General features: G+C 43.4%; 2 protein-coding genes across 2 annotated transcripts; both read left to right on the top strand.

Moving 5' to 3' along the window:
- The first annotated feature begins 2,796 nt into the window (after positions 1-2,796).
- marveld2a (MARVEL domain containing 2a) lies at positions 2,797-9,988 on the top strand. The gene is made up of 9 exons (XM_070924250.1): positions 2,797-2,806; positions 3,977-4,068; positions 4,702-5,673; positions 6,436-6,656; positions 7,466-7,501; positions 7,648-7,796; positions 8,194-8,365; positions 9,095-9,145; positions 9,737-9,988. The coding sequence occupies exons 3-9, from the start codon at positions 4,719-4,721 to the stop codon at positions 9,854-9,856; spliced, it is 1,704 nt and encodes a 567-aa protein (XP_070780351.1). The 5' UTR covers positions 2,797-2,806; positions 3,977-4,068; positions 4,702-4,718; the 3' UTR covers positions 9,857-9,988.
- A 2,408-nt stretch (positions 9,989-12,396) lies between these two features.
- On the top strand, positions 12,397-21,487 carry oclna (occludin a). The gene is made up of 9 exons (XM_070924251.1): positions 12,397-12,444; positions 13,076-13,168; positions 13,799-14,462; positions 14,557-14,724; positions 16,104-16,234; positions 18,917-19,087; positions 19,717-19,888; positions 20,103-20,144; positions 20,244-21,487. Exons 2-9 carry the CDS (start codon positions 13,116-13,118, stop codon positions 20,340-20,342), a joined length of 1,500 nt encoding a protein of 499 aa, XP_070780352.1. The 5' UTR covers positions 12,397-12,444; positions 13,076-13,115; the 3' UTR covers positions 20,343-21,487.
- The last annotated feature ends 274 nt before the right edge of the window (positions 21,488-21,761 follow it).

The raw sequence follows: 21,761 nt of genomic DNA, 5'->3' as shown, positions 1-21,761 counted from the left end.
TTGCTTTCAAGTTCTTTGTGGGTAATAATCATAAATTTCACTTCGATTTACTTCTATTTAATGAAAGTATACTTAAACTATAGTTACTTCTAATAGGACTGATTCAGTTATACAGCTGTCTCTGTTCTGTCGTGTAGTAGTTGAAGTAGTGAAAGCGACAAAGAATGAATACTTTTATTGCTTTTGTTGAATGTGGATGAAGCCGCGGAGGAACGAGCCGCCGCCGCTGCTCTCTGCACGCTTCAGCTGCTCCGTGACGGCGTGAACTCTGACCTCTCTGACGCGACGGAGACGGACCCTGAAACACTTCACATGTTTGAGGATGATTATGACGATGAGGAAGAATCTGACTGAGGAAGACGAAGGCTAAACTATGTTTAACATTTGGTGCATTTAATGGATAACAGGAAGTAGAAAAATAAAAGTCCTTTAATCCTTAAGTAGTTTAGTTAACTAAGCAAGACACCCAGCGAGGACAGAAAGTGGAACACAAAGGCCAAGGCAGAAGGGGGGGTGAAGCTTTGTGCACAAAGGACCCCCCCACATGTCTCCTCTTTCTCCTCATTGAGCTGTAGAGGACCGGGGGCCCCTGAGGCCGAACCACACAAAAGCAGCTCCTCACTGGCCGAGAAACTCCTAAAAGTTAGTGTCAGTCCTAACTTTAAGTTTCTGGTCTAAGAGTAATCCACGAAGCAGCTCAGAGCTGAGAGTCACTGAGACCTGCTCACAGCCAGTCAGCTCCCGCAGGAGAAATACAGCAACTTTTAAAAACACAGTTTGATTAAGATCCGATCAGATCACCAACAAACACAAACAATCCGGCTGAGCTGAGATCAAATATTTAGCCGAATGGACAAATGTGGTTTGAAGTGAACCAGCAGCTGTTTTGTTACCATATGAACATGTTTACAATGTTGTGACGCTCTGATAAACAAACTGTGAGGAACACAGCAGTTCATCTCCCCTCAGCATCTGTTTTACTGTAAGTACAGAGCGCCATCTAGTGCTCAGCAACATCACTACAGGTGATTTACTTAAATACAAGTATTAATACCACACTGAAAATACTACACAACAAGTAAAAGTCCTGTAAGTATGTCAGTAGCATCAGCTGCAGGTTACCTCCCACCACTGCAGACTATATACTGAGTTTCTTATTATATGTTTATATGTTATATTATGTTTATATATTATATAATTATCATATGTTTTACCGTAGGATGGACTCCTGCATAAGTAATCCAATAATATGCTGAATTCTTCCATAAACAAACTAATGTTCTCCAGAAGTTTTCCTTCCAGAGACTGAAGTTTAACTATTGTAGAAATGTTTTCTTAAGATTTCTCATTTTTTAAACTCAACAGCTGGTCGTTTATCTTCATATTGTCACCTACTGGTTATTTACGTGAGTATTTCCATGTTGTCCTACTTTATACTTCAACTCCGCCACATTTCAAATGGAAATATTGTACTTTTTACTGCATTCATCTGAGAGCTGTGGTTACTTTTAATATAAACTACCCAACAGTGTGTGAAGTATTTGAAAATAACCTCTCACTTGTCCAGCAACAGCACGTCCTGCTGTTCCTGAGTCTGTGTGGTGGTTTTGAGGCAGTTTTCCAGACTGCAGACATTAGCCAGAGCCGCAGGTGATTCCTTTTCATGATATTATATTACATGACAGCTGCTGGCGGGAGTGGACACGTCCTTAATCCCAATACTATACTGTAAAAATACTCTGCTGCAAGTAGACGTCCTGCAAAAAAGTACAAAAGTATTAGCATCAAAATATACTGAATATAGTACCAAAAGTAAAGGTACTTGTAAAGCAGAATGGCCCATTTCAAGATAATGATATTACTGGATTATAACTGTTGATGCATTCATGTGTTCATCACTTTCACGCTGCAGCAGCTGAAGGTTTTAATTACTTCATCAACTGTAGCTCACAGAGGTGGAAGGAGTACTCGGGTATTTTACTTCAGTAACAACACCACCGTGTAGAAACACTCTCTTACAAAAGTATTAGCATCAAAATAAAGTACCAAAAGTAAAAGTACTCATCAAGCAGAATGGCTCATTTCAGAATAGTGTGTTATATTATTGAAATATAATCATTGATGTATTAATATGTGCAGTACTTTAAAGTTGCAGCCTTTTTTTTACTATGTATATACATACATATATATGTATATACACACACAGTCGGGTAGCTTCTGAATTTCAACAAGGGATCAATAAAGTATCCTTATTAATATAATCTATACATCGATTTATATCTTGTATTAATACTCTGAATCTGCAAAGTAACTAAAGTAATGAAATACATGTAGTGAGTAAAAGTACACAGTAGTAGAAAGCGGAAATATTGCACATACAGTACAGGGTCCGGCCTCAGGTGAGTCTCCCTCAGACAGGTGAACTTCCCCCTCTGTCCGGGTGACGTCACAGGGATGGGCCGGTCACGTGGTCGCCTCCGAGGGAAACCTGCGGTTTAACGTTACTGAAATGGGAGAAAGACGAAGAGGAGGAGGAGGAGGAGGAGGAGGAAGAGAAGCTAACAAGGTGAGCGCGCCGTAGCCCGCCTGTTCGCCCCGTCAACTGAAGTATCGATCAGCGGGTTCGCTTTCTTATCGATTAGAAGTCGTTTGAGGTTTGAAATGAAACGCAGTTACGTCGAGAAGTCAGCGGGAAAGTCAACGTGACGTCCGCTGAACGGGGGGGGGTCCAGCTCGCTGTTACCGGTCAGAAACGGCCAACAGGACCGGGTTTTTATGAAGCTGCTGTCCGGTGAACTCGTCTTCAGTAAGTTGAAGCAGCTTTAAGACTCGACGCGGAGACAAACACCGACTTCAGAGCACTTTTCCTCCCCGGCTGAAGGTCCACAGGTGGCCGCGGCGGTCCGAGGCCTGGGCCGGGGGACGGTGACCAAGAAGCAGCTGCCTGTCGTCCAAACAGAGCCTACATTATTAGTAGTATTATTAGTATTAGTGTTATTATAAAACAGGTGAGCTGCAGTAGTCGTCTGTCTGATGGTGTACTAGTACACGAAGAGGAGACAGAAGTGAAGTACTCCTCAGTGAGCTGGTGTTTGTTTGAACTGTTCCAGAATCAGTGAAGTGAAAACACTGCTGAGAGTCACTCACTCACTTATTAATGTGTTAATGATTTAAAGTGCTGTTATTAGCTACAGCTAGCTAACACTAATGCAGACTAATACAACAGTCCAGTATCTTCTACTTCAGTGCATGTAGTAATACTGTAGTAATACTGCTCCGTGGAAATAAAACGGTAAAAGATTTCACCTGTGTAAAAGTATAAACAGCAGAATGTACTTTAATCATATTGTTGGAGTATTATTACTGATGCTTTAACAGGTGAGCAACATTTTACTGTTACAGCAGGTGGAGTTCATTATTACTACTTAATGTTCTGATCAATAGTTTCATATTTTATGGACTGATCGCGTGTTTTGTTTGTAAAATCTGAATCTGTAAAAGTAACTGAAGTAACTGTCAGGTAATATTTCTGTATGCAAGTAGAATATAAAGTAGCAAGAAATTCAAATACTCAAGGAAAAGTACCTCAAAATTGTGCTTAAGTGCAGTACTTGAGTAAATGTACTCAGTTACTTTCCACCACTGCAACAGTCCTGTTATAAATTCTCCCTTTACAAACTAAACAATTAATCAGTGAATTATAAAGATAATCGATAATCATTGGTTACTGAAAACAATCGTTAGCTGCTTTTATGTACCTGTTGTTGTTGTTTTTTACTTCCTGCTCTTTCACAGGAGCACCTGTACACGCTGTCGTCCAGGTTACCACCTGTAGTCGTCAGTTAGTCCTGTATATAACACGATATTTGTCCTGTGTGATGTGTGTACGGGTCTGCTGCTCCCCTTGAGAAGCTGCGATGGTGTTTGTTGTCATCAGCTGCAGCTCTCGTGAAGCCGCCTGTGTTTGTGTCTGCAGGTGACTCCTGGGCTCGCTGTACGTTCACACCAGGTTTGCATTGTGACCTGCGAGCCAATGTAAGTCGAGTTGAGTGACTGCGTGTGAAAGAGGTATTCAAGCACAGTTCATATTATCTTTTACCTCTCGAGACCAAATCCACTTAAAGAAACGGGCTTTTTAAGGGCTGATTGGTTTGTCAAGAATGTGTTTTTGTGCTTTCTGCAGCAACAACCGGTAAGTTGAGCTTTCCTGGACAAAATACACGAGCGCTTACTTATTTGGTTGCAGCACAAAAATGCATTCTTGACTCAGCTTGCATGGAGGATAACATCTTCACTCATCAGGGCTTTTTTTTTGGTACCGACTTGCATGAATGAATTTCTCATCAATCTTGGACTTTTCTTTTTAATCTTCTGGCTTCTCCCTTTTTTATATTTCCTCTTTCTGTCTTTGCCTACAGTTCTGTTGACAAATTGAGTTGATGATAATATGATGAGAGCTGAAACGATTAGTGGATCGACAGCAACAAATCCTCACTGGAACCAGAAAATGTTTGTTTAAAAATGACTTAAACGATGAATCAAATATCACAAAAGTTGTCAAAGACGTTCCTGTCGAGCAGCTTATTGTTTCAGTTCTGGTGTAATCTCATTATTGTAAGTCACCAAAGAGACATTTAAATAAATACTGTGTGTGTGTGTGTGTGTGTGTGTGTGTGTGTGTGTGTGTGCGTGCGCTCCCAGGGACCATCACCATCCTCATGTCCAATGGAGGAGTATTTTACGGACGCACTGAGCGTCTCCGCCAGGCGCCCATCTATGACCAGGTCCCACAGGGTTCCTTACCCAGAGCAGACTCGTACGACCTGCAGCCGCTGAGAGAGCAGAGAGCGGCTCGCCTCGCTCAGAGCGCAGACCCCCTCCCTCCCCCGCCTCTGCCAGACCAGCCTCCCGTGGGCCACGAGTTCGACCCCAGCGGCAGCGAGGACAGCGTAGCCCCAGACCACGACCCGGCCCTCGACATCAAACCGGTCCACCGCTTCATCCCCGACTCCTGGAAGAACTTCTTCAGAGGAAGTAACCGCAGCAATAACAAGCCGTGGTCCATGTCGGCCCCCTCATCCAACAACAACAACAGCACCAGCGAGGGGGTGCGCTGCTCTCCCCCGCACTCCCCCTCCGTTCCCGGATCATACCGCGACCCTTATGGCGGCTCAGGCGGCAGCTACAACTCGCGCAAGGAGCTTCTGGAACTACGTGACGGCCATGAGTCCGTGTCAGGGCGCACCTACCGCACGGGTCTGACCTACAGCGAGCGGGTGGAGGAGTACCATCAGCGCTACGCCTTCATGAAGTCCTGGGCCGGGCTGCTGAGGATTCTGGGCTGTGTGGAGCTCCTGCTGGGAGCAGCTGTGTTCGCCTGCGTCTGCGCTTACATCCACAAAGACAACGAGTGGTTCAACATGTTTGGATACTCGTCTCCCGGAGGAGCATACGGAGGAGGTCTGTACGGTGCCGGCACGGGGGGGACCTACTACACGGGCCCCAAGACCCCGTTTGTGTTGGTGGTGGCAGGGCTGGCCTGGTTGGTGACCGTGATAGTGTTGGTGCTGGGGATGACCATGTACTACCGCACCATCCTGCTGGACTCCTCCTGGTGGCCTCTGACTGAGTTTACCTTAAACCTGGCGCTGGCGGTGCTCTACATGTCAGCAGGTCGGTAACGCAGCTTCGAACCCACGTCGCTAAACACACGATGACAGAACAGCACCAAACAAACACACAACACAGAGTTATACACAACAGTGAATCACACACATCACGTCAGCAGCTAGTTTATGTTGAAAACAAGATTCAAACAAGTTTGTATACAAAGCAAAAACCAACAGAATGCAGACTCAGAGCTTCAACTTAAATTTGAATTCAAAGCTGCTGATATGAAAGTGATGCAACTCTTTGTGGCTTCAACTGCTCAAACAATCATCTCTTAATGAAGACAGTCTGCAAAGTACTGCACACAAAGTAGTACAGGGTCAATAAAGGAGCTCACAGCTGCTGTGACTCTGAACGCTCCACAGAACACACTGTCAGCTGTGCGTGTTTACTCAAGTACTGTAATGGAGTACTTTTGAGGTACTACACGGACCTTTTCCAACAGTTCAAATCTGTTCACACATTAATGCATCAGTAGTAATAATCCAGTGATGCACTGTACGTTAGTGAAACACTTTGGATTCTTAAAGTACATCTTGCTGATAATATTCATGTCGTTCATACTTTAACAAGCTCTTCCACCACTGCTGGAAAGAGACGCTGCTGTTTTTGAATATAGTTTTCAGAAGTGGCTTCAGAAATCTCAGACAGATGTCTCAAAACCTGGAGATTAAATCTGTCTGCATGGCGAGACACCAGCAGAGGGAGGGGAGAAAAGATATTTGTTGAGAGCTGCCTGTAGCGTGTTGGCCTTTTGTTCACCAGGCATCGTCTACGTCCGGGACACGACCCGTGGAGGCCTCTGCTCCTACCCGGTCTTCAACAACGGCATCAACGGGGCCTTCTGCAGAACGGAGGCCGGCCAGACGGCTGCCATCATCTTCCTGTTCGTCACCATGGTCGTGTATCTGATCGGAGCCATGGTGTGTCTCAAGCTGTGGAGACACGAAGCGGCTCGCAGGTACCGGGAGAGGTACGGCCAGGAGGTAAGATGTTTGTTCTGTTTATAGGGAGGGGCCGGGGGCTTTCTCAACATCGTTTCTTAAGCTTAAAGGATTCTTCACAGACTGCAATGCAACAGCAAACCACATCATTTGCACACAGCTGCTGACAGCTGTGGAGGAGTGAGTCTGTGGATCCTACCTGTGTGCACACAGTCGAGTTTTAGCTGTGCTAGTTTCACACACTGTGCACAGTATGAAACTCCTGTTTTGGTGTCTTTGTTTGTTTGTTTGTTTGTTTGTATTTTGGTCTCTTGAAGGAATAGTTTATTTCTTTTCATGCTGAGAGTTAGAGGAGAAGATCGATACCTCTCTCATGTCTGTACGGGAAACATGAAGCTACAGCCAGGAGTTGGTTAGCTTAGCTTAGCATACAGACTGGAAACAGGGGAGAACAGCTAGCCTAGCTCTGTCCAAAGGTAACTTCATCAGTCTTCATCAGCACCTCCAAAGCTCACTGACGAACACGTTAATCTTAATGAAAGTGTCACTGTTTGAATTTCTTTTGTTTTTGGCCTTCAACGGATTATAAAAACAAAAATACAACATGCTAATTAGTGAGCTTAAAGGTGCTGGTAGGTATATGCACTGTTGGACAGAACCAAGCTTCATGCTAAGCTAACCTGGCTGTAGCTTCAGAGTGACATCAGTCTTCTCATCTAACTCTGTGCAAGAAAGAAATGTTAAAACTATTCCTTTAATAGTAAATCATTATTATTAGCTACACTATTACATTTCACTGTGACAAACTCGATTGATTGATTAACTGTAATATATCTTTATATGTCACACAGATGCATCCCTCCAACGTGCGAGCTGCACAATCGTTGGTGAGCATCCTGTAAAAATCACAATCCCGACTGTGTGTGTGTTCAGATATTCGGTGACGTGATCATCAAAGTTTCCACTCTTTTATTTATTCGGTATCACAAATCATTTTGACAGTTGTTGTTTTTCTGTTGCTGCGTCTCAACAGGTGGATCCAGTTTCAGCTCCAGAACAGGTCCAAGGCTCCTCGGTCGTTCCCATCCAGGCTGCTCCTAAAGCAGTTCCACCAAAGGTTCTGCAGGGAGCGATACCATCGGGCCACATTCCAAAACCTGTTGTTGTGCCTGACTACATTGCGTGAGTGTTGCTAAAAATATATAACGGGGTTACTGTGGGATCACGAAGTCACACACTGATCAGGTTCAGTCCCTGGTCCCATGGTTACCAAATGATTTGCATGTATGTGTTTATCGTTTACACACACGGCTTCCTGAACAGCAGATGGATTTAATGGAAGTTCAATGCTAAAATCACATGTCTGCTGTTATGAAATCCCTTGGTTGGTGTGTCTGATTGGAACCAGACGGAGACCCTCGTTCTGGAGCGGCCTCGGCCCAGTTGTTGTTCAGTCGACCAGCTCAAGTGAACCACACCGAAGGGACAATGCAGAACACAATCGAACATTGTGTCTAGCTTGTGCACATGTAGTACAGTTTAGTCTTTATAAGTATTGTTCTCTGCCTCCATCCTGCAGTAAGTACCCAACGATCCGGTCCGATGAGGAGCGGGACCAGTACCGAGCCGTGTTCAACGACCAGTACGCGGAGTACAAAGAGATCCACTCAGAGGTGCAGGTTACCCTCAAGAAGTTCGACGAGATGGACGCCATGATGCGCAGTCTGCCCCAGAACCCGGCCAGCCAGATGGTGATCCACACACATCCGTCTTCACTCTCTCTGGACCTTTTGTCGTGACTCGTCTCTGCTGAGTCACTGAAAGGCCGCCAGATTTCATTTGCCTATTCATTGTTTCTGAAGTCAGGTTTTGTATTTGTTGTATTGGCCATTAAAAGGCAGCCCCCCCCCCACCGACTCCCTCCGTCACGACAGTGCAGATTTGTGGCGTGGTTTCCGTTTTATTTTGACAGGTCATAAATACACAGAAACCAATAAACACGCATTTCACGCAGCTTGTTGGGGCTGAATCACGCTGTATTGTCTCTGCCTTCATATCTGATGAAGAAGATGAGGAAACCGGTTTTCAGGGTCTTTAATCCCACACAGTCTTCATGTGTGCCCCGGTGAGCCACGCCTCCACCAACCACGCGGTCGCAGCACTCTGGACGCTGCGGCTGTGAACCGCTGGACAGATTCCTGCAGCGTTTGGTTTTATGCGAGTGCTGAGGGAGCATTTTGGTCAGAGACCGATTGCCTGTCTGAATGTTGCTTCCAGTCTTTTTGTTGTTAAAATGCGCCTCATTTCCCCATCTGGTAACTTCCTCTGTTTGCGCTTCCTGTTCCTGCTGAACTTCCCCTCCACCCTCACATTCCTGCTGTGCTCCATCCAGACGGCTGATTTTACAGCATCACTGCGCCTCATTTTCATGCTGGTTTAAGGGTTTTACTGTTTAACACAGCTTCTTTCTCTTGTTGTAGGAGGTTGATCGCATCAACAGAATCCTTCAGGACTACCAGAGGAAGAAGAATGTGAGCCTGTTGTCCTGTTGTTTTGTACACACTGTGTTTTGTATACAAGGTTCAGTTGCCTTCAAACATTCACATCGACAGATTAAAGGATAAACCTGGTTGTCAACAAATCCCATGAAAATGATCAAAACTTTGACTGTATTGTTGTATTTGAATCCGCCTGCTAAATTAGCAGTTTATACTGATTTGGTCAAAATGTAGCATGTAGCATGCAGTATGTAAATATGCCAAAAAACACCCGGATGTTGCACTGATTCAGAAAAAAAATCTCCAGTATGTATCGGACCAGTCCACCTCGCCTAACTATGAAAAGCAGTGTGTAGTACATACTGTAGAAGGCGGCCCTGTTCATTTTTAAAACGTTCAGTAATTTCCTAAAACAGCTGCTCACTGTAGTTTTTAGCAAAAAATTACTTTACTGACACAGGAATAAATTGAGCATTTGTTGGGGACTACTTTCAGTGGCGGATTAATCCACATTGGGTGCGGTAGTGAGTATTTGGGGCAGCAGTGTTGTTGACAATAAGAAAAAACAGCTGTAACTGCTCTGTAAGTCCTTGTAAACCTTGATTTAATTTTCTGTCGTTCCAGGACCCCACTTTCCTGGAGAAGAAGGAGCGCTGCGAGTACCTGAAGAGCAAACTGTCGCACATCAAACAGAAGATCCAGGAATATGATAAAGTCATGGAGTGGAACGACGGGTACAGCTGAACCTCCGAGGACGCCTCGGACCACAAAGACAGAACTACTGCTGACAGCTGAGACCACATCCTGCTGTGTCTTCAATCTGTGCAGCGGTTGTCTGTTAGCAGCAGTTTCATGTCTGTTTATCAAAGCCCACAAGTAGAACCAGAGGGCTGGAAGGTTTTATGCTTAAAGGGTTCAGTCAACACTTTGGGAAATTCCTTGTTCGCTTTGTGGTGGAGAGTTACATGAGCGTGTCTGTAAAGCTTTGTTTGGTAGCCAGTTAGCTTAGCTTAGCACAAAGTCAGCCTGCCTCTAAAATTCACTGATTTACACATTATGTCTTGTTCTGGTGTAAAAATGACAATTAGCCTGTTTATGTTCATAAAAAGAAACAGTGAATTGATGTTTTTATAGATGTAACATGTTAATTTGTGAGCTTCACTGGTGGAAGAAGGACTCAGGACCTAAGTAAAAGTAGCAATACCACAGCGTAGAAATACTCTGTTACAAGGGTCCCATATTCAAAATTTTACTAGTAAAAGTACAAAAGGATTAGCATCAAAATATACTTGATAATAAGTATCTCAAACAGTACTTATATGTACTTCGATACTCTCCACCACTGGTGAGCTGTAGAGGTGCTGGTAGACAGAGCCGGGCTAGCTGTTTCCACCTGTTTCCAGTCTTTGTGCTAAGCTAACGGGCTCCTGGCTGTAGCTTCATATTTAACATCTCCGCCAGCATTTCCTTTTTAAAATGGTCAGAATATGCAAATAACTCAATATATAAATAAATGCGTGTGATACTGTGACTTATGATTGTAGACGAGGCTTTACCGCTTCATTTCACAAATGACACTGGACATTCGATGTGAATGGACGAAGCATTGAACGGTAAAATGAAAGCTGCCGCGTCAGTTTACCTTTAGACTCTCTGTCAGTTTTCTACATAAATTTCACAACTTCCCTGAAACGAAAGCCACTGCTGGTCCTGATAAATCCCCCTCGAGCCGGATCCTTTAACTGCTGTGACGATTGTTTTAAATGCGCACTGTGTCTTTTTAATTTTTATATATATGATAAATGTCTCAATCTGGAAAAATGCATATCCTATAGTAGAATTGTAAGAGTTGTATGTTGTGTATTTTGTAACACTCGGTTCTACCATTTCATAGATTTAAACCTTTTGTACTTTGAAGTCACTTAAATATCCAAAGTGCCTGAATATCTCCATTTTTATCTTCTTTATACCACTGTACACATTGGACCTCTTGGGATTGAATGGAAATGATATCATAAGGTCTGTATTTCTGTATCAAGTATGATTGTAAATATGTTGCTGTAAATGTTCATATTCTTTCATAATTTAAGTGATCAGTTGGTGCTTTCTGTCCTCAGAATACAGTTCTGCTTTTATTCTGACAGTCTGGTCTAACTTTCCTTTATTCAGTTTCTTTTAAAAGGGAAGAAGAAGAAGAAGAGACTCTGGGTTGATTTGTAAAACTCAGCAGAATAAAGTTAAAATAAAAGTTGAGAATTAATAAATAAAGAAAATTAACAATTTTGATAATAGTTTGCGTCACTTTACATGTATAAATGCCAAACATTGTTTGCCTTCTGAATTTGAAGATGTGCTGCTTCTCTTTGTCTTGTATGATAGTGAACTGTATATAAATACACAGAACAATCACTTTGAATATGTCGGTTTTAGATCTGGGTACTTGTGATCTGTTTTGGGTTTTTTTTGTCTTTTTTTCTGCCATCTTACAAACCAAATCATTAATGGGTTAATGGAGAAAATAATCATCTGATTAATTTGTAATGAAAATGATTATTAGTTGCAGTCCTTAACTCAATAATTACATAAATATAACATTCACCTAATATAACCCTTGTACTGTAGCAGTGTGCCTCTTTCTTTACATTATTTTGTCTCTCCTAATGTATGGAGCCCCGAAACTATAACGATAAAAATAAGAATCATTTTTTAATCATTCAAAGTTTTAATTTATTTTGTCAACTGATTGGTGGTAAAGGAAACAAAAAATAATAATAAACACTTGTTTTTTATTACCAACCTATTGAAGGTTAAAGGAAACGATTAAAGTCATATATTTCCTTATTTTAATCTCAGCTCGAGATTAAAATAAAGTGAGAGTGTGAAAGGGACACAGTTATTCTTTCTGCATGAGTATAATAGTTCCACAATATTATTGCGTACATTCTTATTTTTGGCCTTTGCTTAATTTTGTCAGTTTCGGGACTCCATACAAACGCAATGACGAGTCCCTCTGAGGTGTGACGACACATTCAGTTCAGTAGCATGTGTGACTCACCTGTGGGATATTAACCTGGTGACCTCTGACCTATCAAACCCGCCTCTGCGTGCATTAACTGAAGCATCTCCACGAGGACTTCCTGCGTCGTTCGGTAACGTGACACCTGTGAGGGGGGCGGGGACACACTGTTAGGGGGGGCGGGGCCACACGTACCGAGAGCGGGCTCACCTGGGTGTGGCCCGGGTTGTTTTTATGTGCAGCAGCAGTTTCAGTTGAAACATTTCAGGTGGAGCAGCAGCAGCAGAAGAAGAAGAAGAGTCCCGCAGAGCGACAGGTGAGAGACCGCGGGCTTCTTTCCCGTTTTAAACCCTCAGGAACTTGTTACCTGTAGCCACGGACACAGGTGTGTTGTGGGATACGGCTTTAAATCAATGATCTCCGCTATTATTTATTGTTGCATCAGTAGTTTAATGACATGAAGGTGAAGTGAAGAGACGTTTCAGTTTGAGCTGATTCACCGCTGCAGAGGCTGGTTTTGGAAATGGCCGTTTAAAACCACACGTACGTTATGACGGTTGTAGTATGATTTTAAAATGAAGCTGAAACGGTTAATCGATTTGTTGATCGACAGAAAAATAATCGGCAACTATTTTTTATGACTGATTCATTGTTTAAGTTATTTTTTTTAAGCAAAAATGCCAAAGAACCTGCTGAGTCTCAGTGTCTTCAATGTGGAGACTCTGATGTCAGTGCACTTAATATCTTCATGTTTTTGAGTTAAGTTAGTTTGACTAAACATCTTTATTGTGATCATTAAAGTGAGCATTTTTCACCATTTCACGATGTTCTGCAGACTAAATGATCAGCACAGACTAATCAATAATGAAAATGATCATTAGTTGCAGCTTAAGTCCAAATATGTTTTATTAAGTAGATCTGTCCTAACAATAGAAATGTCCTCGCAGATTCTTTTCACAGAGCAGCGGAGCAGCGGACCCAGCAGTCATGTCCTCCAGGCCCAATGGGAGTCCACCTCCCTACGAGTCAGATAACGGATAGTGAGTCTCTATCAATGAATATGCAATAAATCTTCCTGTTGTTGATAATTAGATTTATTTGATGTAATCACTGTATGTGAACGCCCTCGATATGGAAGCAAAGAGAGGCCACAATCATTTGGGTTTTGTTTGAATTGTTGTGAAATGTGACCAGTACTGAATACTTTATGTTGAAAATTAAATACTGTTAATAATATTTTACTTTGAAAACCGTGTATTCATGTGGTTTGAAATTTCCAGGTCGTCATTTTAAGTTTTCCAAATTGAGAAACTTGAACGGGTTCACAGATTCAGAGAGATTTGGGGTTTTCAGTCTCTCATCTGAACTTTATTTTCTCTGATCTATGAACTTTGTAGATCCAGAAATAACCAACTGACTTTGAGCAAGTTGAATACAGTTTTTTTGAATATTGAACACTTGAATTTTCTGTCTGTAACGGACCAGAAAAAAACTTAAAATCAAGTTTTTTTTAATTTGCACAACTAAATGAATAAATGGAGACAGATGGTTTTCAAACTAAGATATTTAAATGCTATAAACTCCTGTGGTCGCGTGGTCTTTGCTGACTTTTACAATAGTTACAGTATGTTTTTTTTTTTTCTTTCTCTACCTTGTTTCTCTCTTTAAAGTAACGTCCCCCCCCAGCCGGCCTATTCTTACTACCCAGATGACGAGTTCCAGCATTTCTACCGCTGGACGTCTCCACCAGGCATCCTCAAAATCATGTCCATCATCATCCTCGTGATGTGCGTGGCCATATTTGCTTGCGTCGCCTCGACACTGGCTTGGGACTCTCAGGGAGCCCTGGGCGGCTTTGGGGGCTACGGGGGAGGCTACGGGGGAGGCATAGGAGGAGGAAGTTATGGAGGAGGAGGTTATGGAGGAGGCTACGGCAGCTTTGGTGGCAGCGGGTATGGAGCTGCAAACGGCTACGGCTACGGCGGACTCGGAGGGAACTACAATGACCCCCGAAAGGGCAAAGGGTTCATCATTGCCATGGCCGCCATCACCTTCATCGCATCCCTGGTCATCTTCATCATCACCGTGTCCCACCAGAGACTATCAGAGAGCAGGAGGTTCTACCTAGCAGTGGTGATCATCTGCGCCATCCTAGCCTTGCTAATGCTAATAGCCTCCATAGTGTACCTGGTAGCGGTGAACCCCATGGCTCAGTCTGGATCGGCCTACGGCAGCCAGATTGCTGGTCTGTGTGCTCCGTACCAGCAACCACAGGCCACAGGAATGTTGGTCAACCAGTACCTTTACCACTACTGCGTGGTGGAGCCGCAAGAGGTGAACACGCACATCTGACCCCCGCCCCCCCGCTGGTTTCCTCGTGCCTTCACCTGTTCTGTGTGGGACTCAGTGGGTTTGTCTCTCGTTTCAGGCCATCGCCGTGGTGTTTGGCTTCCTGGTCACCATCGCTCTCATCATCATGCTCGTCTTCGCCCTGAAGACTCGCCAGAAAATCGGAAACTACGGCAAGAGCAACATTCTGTGGAAGAGGGTGAAGGTCGTGGAGGAGATGGAGCCGCCTCAAGATGTAGAGGCGTGGGTGAGTCTGATCGTTCTACACAGACAAATAATCTGCAGCTGTTTTAATAATCGTCGTTTTTCAAGCACAAATAGTAAAAAGTGATAAACAGTTTCTCCAATGTGAGGACTTGCTGCTTTTATTCTATTTTTATATTATTTTCAACTGAATATTTTTGGAGTGGGAAACATTTAATAGACTAAACACATGTTTTCATCATGGATTAATGCTCCATTGATGAATAATCTATAAATTGTGAAGCTTTCACGAGGAAATATTTGGCATTTTTGCGTCTCGACAGAAAATTAATTGGCAATTATTTTGATCATTGAACAATCGTTTTCAAGTTGCCAAACGTTTGCTTTGTTTTGACGCTTTTCTTTGTCATACATGACAGTAAAGTGGATGTCTGTGGATCGATTTACATGAAAACACTCCAGCTGATGAATCGACCATGAAAACGGTTTAGTTTTCTTCACCTTCTAGAGGTAAAATCAAAAGAAGCTGTCATATCTGATCCTGAAAGCTTCCCTCCGCTGAAGTGGTTCAACCTGTTAGGTGGCCGTCACCTGTTTATCAGCGGGGGAGGGGAAGCGTGGAGCAGTATGTTTGGTTTCAAGGTGTGGCTCAAAGATGGAGGACAGTTTCAATCCGACGGCGACATGCCGTGTAGTAGGAAGCATTCCAACAATTAAAAACCTGGACTTATTACTGTAAAACTCAGTGTTTACATTTCAGGGTGAATCATCTCTCTGAAGCTATTTTCAGGAGTGTTTTGCAACAGCTCTCAACACCTGACATCCGCTCGTGAGGAGCGGCGAGTACGTGAGTCATTTTGTTTATGGCTGAAAGTCATGATGACATTCAGCTCAGCAAAGTCCTCGCAGTTGAGTTCACTGCAGAGCGATGAAGAGGGAGAACAGGTCGGACCGGTACTCTAAAATACAGTCCACCAGTGAGCCGACACACAACACCAGAAGCGCAACGTGACACCGGGAACCTTTTTTGTTTCGCCGCAGCTTGTGGTAACCTGCGTGCAGGTGCTGAGGCAGCGAGACTGTGTCGACCTGCAGCACATACAGGTAGACTGCTGTGGTGGAGGTGTGCAGGAGGGTGTAGCTCAGTTATGTCACATATTTTCAGAGGACAAGTCCGTGCAGGCTCATCATACCAGAGCTGGAAGAGCTCCAACGTGTCAGGAGACACCCGTCAAAGATTATTCTTAGGCAGTAGCTTGATTTGGGTGTCTGACAAAGAAAAGTAGAAATCGTATTTTGATGATTATTCGATGATCAAAATAATCAACTTACTGTTGCAGCTCTGATACATGTTCTAACGCTGTCAGCATATCATACAGACGTGTATTTTTTACATTAACGTGTGTGAATCTTTCCCTAAAGGTGAACAACGTGTCTGCTGCCCCTGATGCGCTCCCGATGTCCGACTACCCCGAGAAGCTGAGAGGCTCCAGGAGTCACCTGGATGACGAAAGCACCAACTATGACAAACCCCCCTACAGCTACAGCCCACAGTGAGTATGCTGACACAGAAGAGGGATGTGTGTGAGGCTTTATGTACCGTGTGCAGATGGCTGCGTAGAGCGAGTTGCGCTCAGGAACGGCAGCTTTGTGCAGCAGTTTGAGCAACTGTGTCCCAATTCAAAACTACATACACATTTTAAAGGTTTTTTTTGCGGGTTCACGGTAGATAGAGATGGGAAATATTGGGAGAGAGCAAGGTGACATGCAACAGGTACCCAGCTGTAGTCAAACACGGCATGTGTCTCAGACCACAGAGGAGACGGGGGGGGGTTGTGTTTGCAGCATGTTCTCCCACATTTTGTTTCTAAACTGTCATCTTTGAATATGCTGAATTTTGAGTGTGCTGTTGATGGGCACTATCGTCCCTGAAGGCAATATTGAAACGTTGCTCACAGGTAGACAAACTTATCTTGAATATCGACATACTATCACCAGTTACAGAGCAACCTGGTCCTCCATGTGGAGTCCTGTTTGTTTCCACCTGATGAATGAAGTCCAGTCGTCTCCCTCTGTTAGCTCTGGTTCTGCTCTCCTCCACCTCCTGAGGGAAACATCTGGCTCTTTAGCTGCTAAATGCTGCACTCTGTCCAGCAGCTGGTCTCTGACTGTCTGCCGTCTGGCGTTCAGACGCTTCTCACTGCTTTGTCTCTGAAAACGACTGTAAAGTTGGGCCGAACAGATAAACAAAGACGCCTTTTACATATTGTCACTGACTTGTCGGGCCGGCGGGGCGGGGTCTCCGCCTGCAGAGGACAGACAGGGGAAGTGAGCGTTACCTCGTTACGTTGCGCTGAAATTCAACCGTGGTGTTCTGTCGGGGGACGCAGTGACTTAAACCAACGGTGAGTAAGAAACAGTATAAATATGTCTTTTATTAAACTGTGAGGAAAAGTCCGCCCCAAAAATGGTATTCGGGACAGCCCTAATCCATTGGCGCATGTCTTGTGAGAATGTGTATTAATATTGACAGTATTGGTGTGTGTAGTACATGTAGTACATGCTGTGTGGAGCTGGTGTGTATTGTGGAGCCCTGGAGCTTTAGACTGGTTGTCTTCAGATCGCTGCTGTCAAAAAAAACTTGCTAGAACTAGTTCTTATGCAAAAACTTTTTTTTTTCTCGATAAAGAGGCGAGTCAGCAAATACTACAGATACTACGAGTGTCTCAGCAGAATGAGTTTCTCTTTTTAGATCGTTTTGTTTGTCTTTAACCGGTTTCAGCAAAAGGAATTCATGAATCACTTTTTCTTGCAACACTGAAACTAAGTGAAATACTTTGGTGCTGATACGGGAACATGAAAAGGGACACGTGTGCAGGAAGTCAGTGTTGACCTGTGAAGTCATCTGATCGATGAACTGATCACAAAACAGCTGAGGAGGAACTGAAGAGAAGGTGGTGCTGGACACAGTCCGAGTCCGAGCAAGGCAGCTGGAAGTATGGGGGGGGGGGGGTCATCAATGACTGCCCCCCCCCATACTTTACGCCACTGGCCCACATTTGATGTCCTGGATCACTGTTAATGGTTATTAATACATGTTTTTGTACAAAATGCTGTGACAGTATGTGGGCGTGGCCCCACCCATGAGTACTAAGTACTCATGTAATGACTGCTGAGTACTCGTAGTAATGTAGTAATGACTGCTGAGTACTCGTAGTAATGTAGTAATGACTGCTGAGTACTCGTGTAGTAATGTAGTAATGACTGCTGAGTACTCGTAGTAATGACTGCTGAGTACTCGTGTAGTAATGTAGTAATGACTGCTGAGTACTCGTGTAGTAATGACTGCTGAGTACTCGTGTAGTAATGACTACTGAGTACTCGTGTAGTAATGACTACTGAGTACTGGAAGTAATGACTGCTGAGTACTCGTGTAGTAATGACTGCTGAGTACTCATAGTAATGACTGCCGAGTACTCGTAGTAATGACTGCCGACTACTCGTAGTAATGACTGCCGAGTACTCGTGCAGTCATGTAGTAATGACTGCTGAGTACTCGTAGTAATGACTGCTGAGTACTCGTAGTAATGACTGCTGAGTACTCGTGTAGTAATGACTGCTGAGTACTGGTAGTAATGACTACTGAGTACTCGTGTAGTAATGACTACTGAGTACTGGTGTAGTAATGACTGCTGAGTACTCGTGTAGTAATGACTACTGAGTACTGGTAGTAATGACTGCTGAGTACTCGTGTAGTAATGACTGCTGAGTACTCATAGTAATGACTGCCGAGTACTCGTAGTAATGACTGCCGACTACTCGTAGTAATGACTGCTGAGTACTCATGCAGTCATGTAGTAATGACTGCTGAGTACTCGTAGTAATGACTGCTGAGTACTCGTGTAGTAATGACTGCTGAGTACTGGTAGTAATGACTACTGAGTACTCGTGTAGTAATGACTACTGAGTACTCGTGTAGTAATGACTACTGAGTACTCGTGTAGTAATGACTACTGAGTACTGGTAGTAATGACTGCTGAGTACTCGTGTAGTAATGACTGCTGAGTACTCATAGTAATGACTGCCGAGTACTCGTAGTAATGACTGCTGAGTACTCGTAGTAATGACTGCTGAGTACTCGTGCAGTCATGTAGTAGTAGTATTTTGTGTGTGCGGTGCAGCTGCAGCACTCTGCTGTGTATAATGAGTGCTGAACGCTGCTCCTCGTCCTACAGGCCTCCGGTGGAGGATCACCTGCCCGTGCAGAACGGCACTAACTCGGAGGCGGCCAGCTCGGCCGGGAGGCCCAAGAAGAGACGTGCACGCCGGCCGCGTCGTGACGGACAGGACTACGAGACGGACTATAACTCCTCAGGAGACGAGCTGGACGACGACAACTTTGACGGGTAGGACGAAATAATATTGAACAGACTGCATCAACACGTCAGCTGCATTTTAATGTGAGCTGATCAGAGAAGAGCTGATTCAAACTATTTAACGTTATGATCATGTTGGATTTTTATCTGCAAAAAAAATCATGAATCAGTTTTTGAATCCTAAAAGTCTGTTTTTTACAAAATAAGTGAAAGAATGAGTCTCGTCTTGTTTCTGACGTAAAACAACCTGTTTCAAGAACTTTTTAGAAATGAGTGTAAGAATCTTCAAATCTTCTCAAAATGTCACTTTTTCTATTCAACAAACTAGAGTTTTTCACCTGTTATAATTTTCGGACTTTTAGGACTTAATAATAGACACAAATGACTATTTTTACACGATTTTTGAGGCGTTTGAACTTTGTTAAATGTTAATTTACAAAATAACTGAAGCTATCAGATAAATGTAGGGGGGTAGAAGTATAAAGTAGCACAAAATGGAAATACTGAAGTAAATGACAAGTACCTGGATTGTACTTGAGTAAATGTACTTACTTTCCAGCACAGCCGACTGAAACCGTGGTCGTCCTGACATGACTCTGACGTGTTTAATGACCCCCCCCCTCCGTCTTCTCTCTGCCCCCCCTTCTGTTCCACTTCAGTGAATTTCCTCCCGTTGCAAATGAGCAGGAGCGCAACGACTACAAGCGCGAATTTGACCGCGACCACCAGGAGTACAAAGACCTGCAGGCCGAGCTGGACGCCATCAATAAGAACCTGTCGGAGGTGGACCGGGAGCTGGATGACCTGCAGGAGGGCAGCCCGCAGTACCTGGTGAGAGCGCCCTCACTGGTGTTCATTAGTTCACTACACTCGTTCAGATGACTAGAACCACTCGAACAAATGCCTGATATTTCTCTTTCTGTCGCTTCAGTTTGACTTTTGTTTAGTTTCAGACGGTTGAAGTGATGGAGACAAAATAACGGCATGAAGATATTGTTAAATGTGAGATTTGGTCTGATCACCTGCTGTTGCTCCTTTTTAACAGGACGCTCTGGATGAGTACAACAGGATAAAGGATATTAAAAGGGTATGTGGGACTGTTGTTGATCTGCTTTTGATTTTTATAACTTCACAAGCTGTTGATCTCATAATTAATAAGACTCATTATGTCTCGTCATCGCTTCAGTCTCCAGATTATCAGGTGAAGAAGCGCAGGTGTAAATATCTGAAGTCCAAACTGAACCACATCAAGAAGATGGTCGGCGATTACGACCGCAACGCCTGAACAACTCTGAGGATTTAAGGACAGAAAGGACGGAGCTGCGCTGACGTACGTCGAGTCTGAGCTGGTGAAACACTGTTTGTACTCTGGAGGAACAGGAGAGAAATATTCTGTCTTTTATTACGCCACTGTTTGTATTATCACCTGCCATAGATACTGTTATATGTATTTATTTTGCCTCATGTGATCTGACATGGTCTCGTAAGTTAAGCCACTCGATGGTGAAGTGAAAACAAATTGATCCCCGTTGCTAATCAACATGTGATGCCCACTTTTTAATTCTCATTTTTAATCCATTCTTATTTTTATCATGTAAATATGTGGGAAACACTGATGTTGTTAAAGTTTTTAGCAGTTTGTGGAAGTAACTTTACGTGTGTGTGTGTGTGTGTGTGTTGTGTTGTGTTTCTTTAAGGATTGTAGAACAAACGGACACTTTGAAATGATTATGCATGTTTAATGCATAGTGATGTACTTTTTACAGTGATGATACCTTTTTTTTATTATAATAAATTCATTTATTAAGCAATTTTCTTGCTGTTACACAGTAAGCGTTGTGGCAGACCCACATTCAGGACTCCTTGAGCAGATGGCGAGTGTGAAAACACTCAACCCCTCTTGATTTAAAGTCACTACGTGTAGAATTTAAGTGTTTATAGCATCTTTCAAATCATTCTGAAGGCATTGTTGGGAGAAAAATGGAGGAGTGTGTGTTGCTGTCCACAGTAACTTTTTTGGTAGAACCACTGGGGGGCGCCAATGTTAGGAATCTTCAAATTCTGCACATGGTGACTTTAAAGCTGCACTAATCAATTTTTTTTATTTCACAATGGATCGAATGACCATAAATAACGTGAAAGGTGTCGTTTGAAATGACAAATCCAGAGTAATCAACTATACTATCAACTATGCTGTCCCCTTTAAGTCTGCACTGCTTTTTAGCCTCTTTTAGCTTATTGTTTAGTTTCTGAGTTTCTCTCATTAACCCTGTTTTTCATTAAAAAGCTCTGATAAACTTACTATACAGTACCTGCCCAGCAAACTGAATATAAAAGACACAGTTAGAGACTAACTGGTGAACACAGTGGAGCATTTAGCAGCTAAAGAGCAAGATATTTTTCTCAGGAGACCAAAACAGCTAAAAGGAGACCAGAAGTGACCAGAAGCACGACTCTAATTTAAAGCTAATGTTGCTCTGAGTCTGGTTGTTTAGCTAAAAGTCAATATGTCAGATGTTTTCAGTTTGTTCTGCTGCCCCCAAGTGGCCAAAAAAAAACCTTAATGCAGCTTTAAGGAAGTGCTGCACGTAAAACCTGCACACTGAAGCCACGTGCACAGTGACGACGCGCAGCACACTGAAGCAGAGGAAGGTACCTGCAGTTTGTATGTCACATCGATAAGGATGTTGTGTTTTTCTTATAT

The sequence above is a fragment of the Enoplosus armatus genome, chromosome 18 (assembly GCF_043641665.1).
Source record: "Enoplosus armatus isolate fEnoArm2 chromosome 18, fEnoArm2.hap1, whole genome shotgun sequence".
In the NCBI taxonomy this organism is placed as follows: domain Eukaryota; kingdom Metazoa; phylum Chordata; class Actinopteri; order Centrarchiformes; family Enoplosidae; genus Enoplosus; species Enoplosus armatus.
This window is presented reverse-complemented; position numbering and strand designations above follow the sequence as displayed.

Bases quoted from the DNA above. Each gene is read 5' to 3' on its own strand.
- marveld2a (XM_070924250.1), top strand. From the start codon at position 4,719: ATGTCCAATGGAGGAGTATTTTACGGACGCACTGAGCGTCTCCGCCAG. The intron at 5,674-6,435 runs GTCGGTAACGCA...TTTGTTCACCAG, and splicing joins GGTGCTCTACATGTCAGCAG to GCATCGTCTACGTCCGGGAC. The intron at 9,146-9,736 runs GTGAGCCTGTTG...CTGTCGTTCCAG, and splicing joins ACTACCAGAGGAAGAAGAAT to GACCCCACTTTCCTGGAGAA.
- oclna (XM_070924251.1), top strand. From the start codon at position 13,116: ATGTCCTCCAGGCCCAATGGGAGTCCACCTCCCTACGAGTCAGATAAC. The intron at 19,088-19,716 runs GTAGGACGAAAT...GTTCCACTTCAG, and splicing joins GACGACGACAACTTTGACGG to TGAATTTCCTCCCGTTGCAA. The intron at 20,145-20,243 runs GTATGTGGGACT...TCATCGCTTCAG, and splicing joins GGATAAAGGATATTAAAAGG to TCTCCAGATTATCAGGTGAA.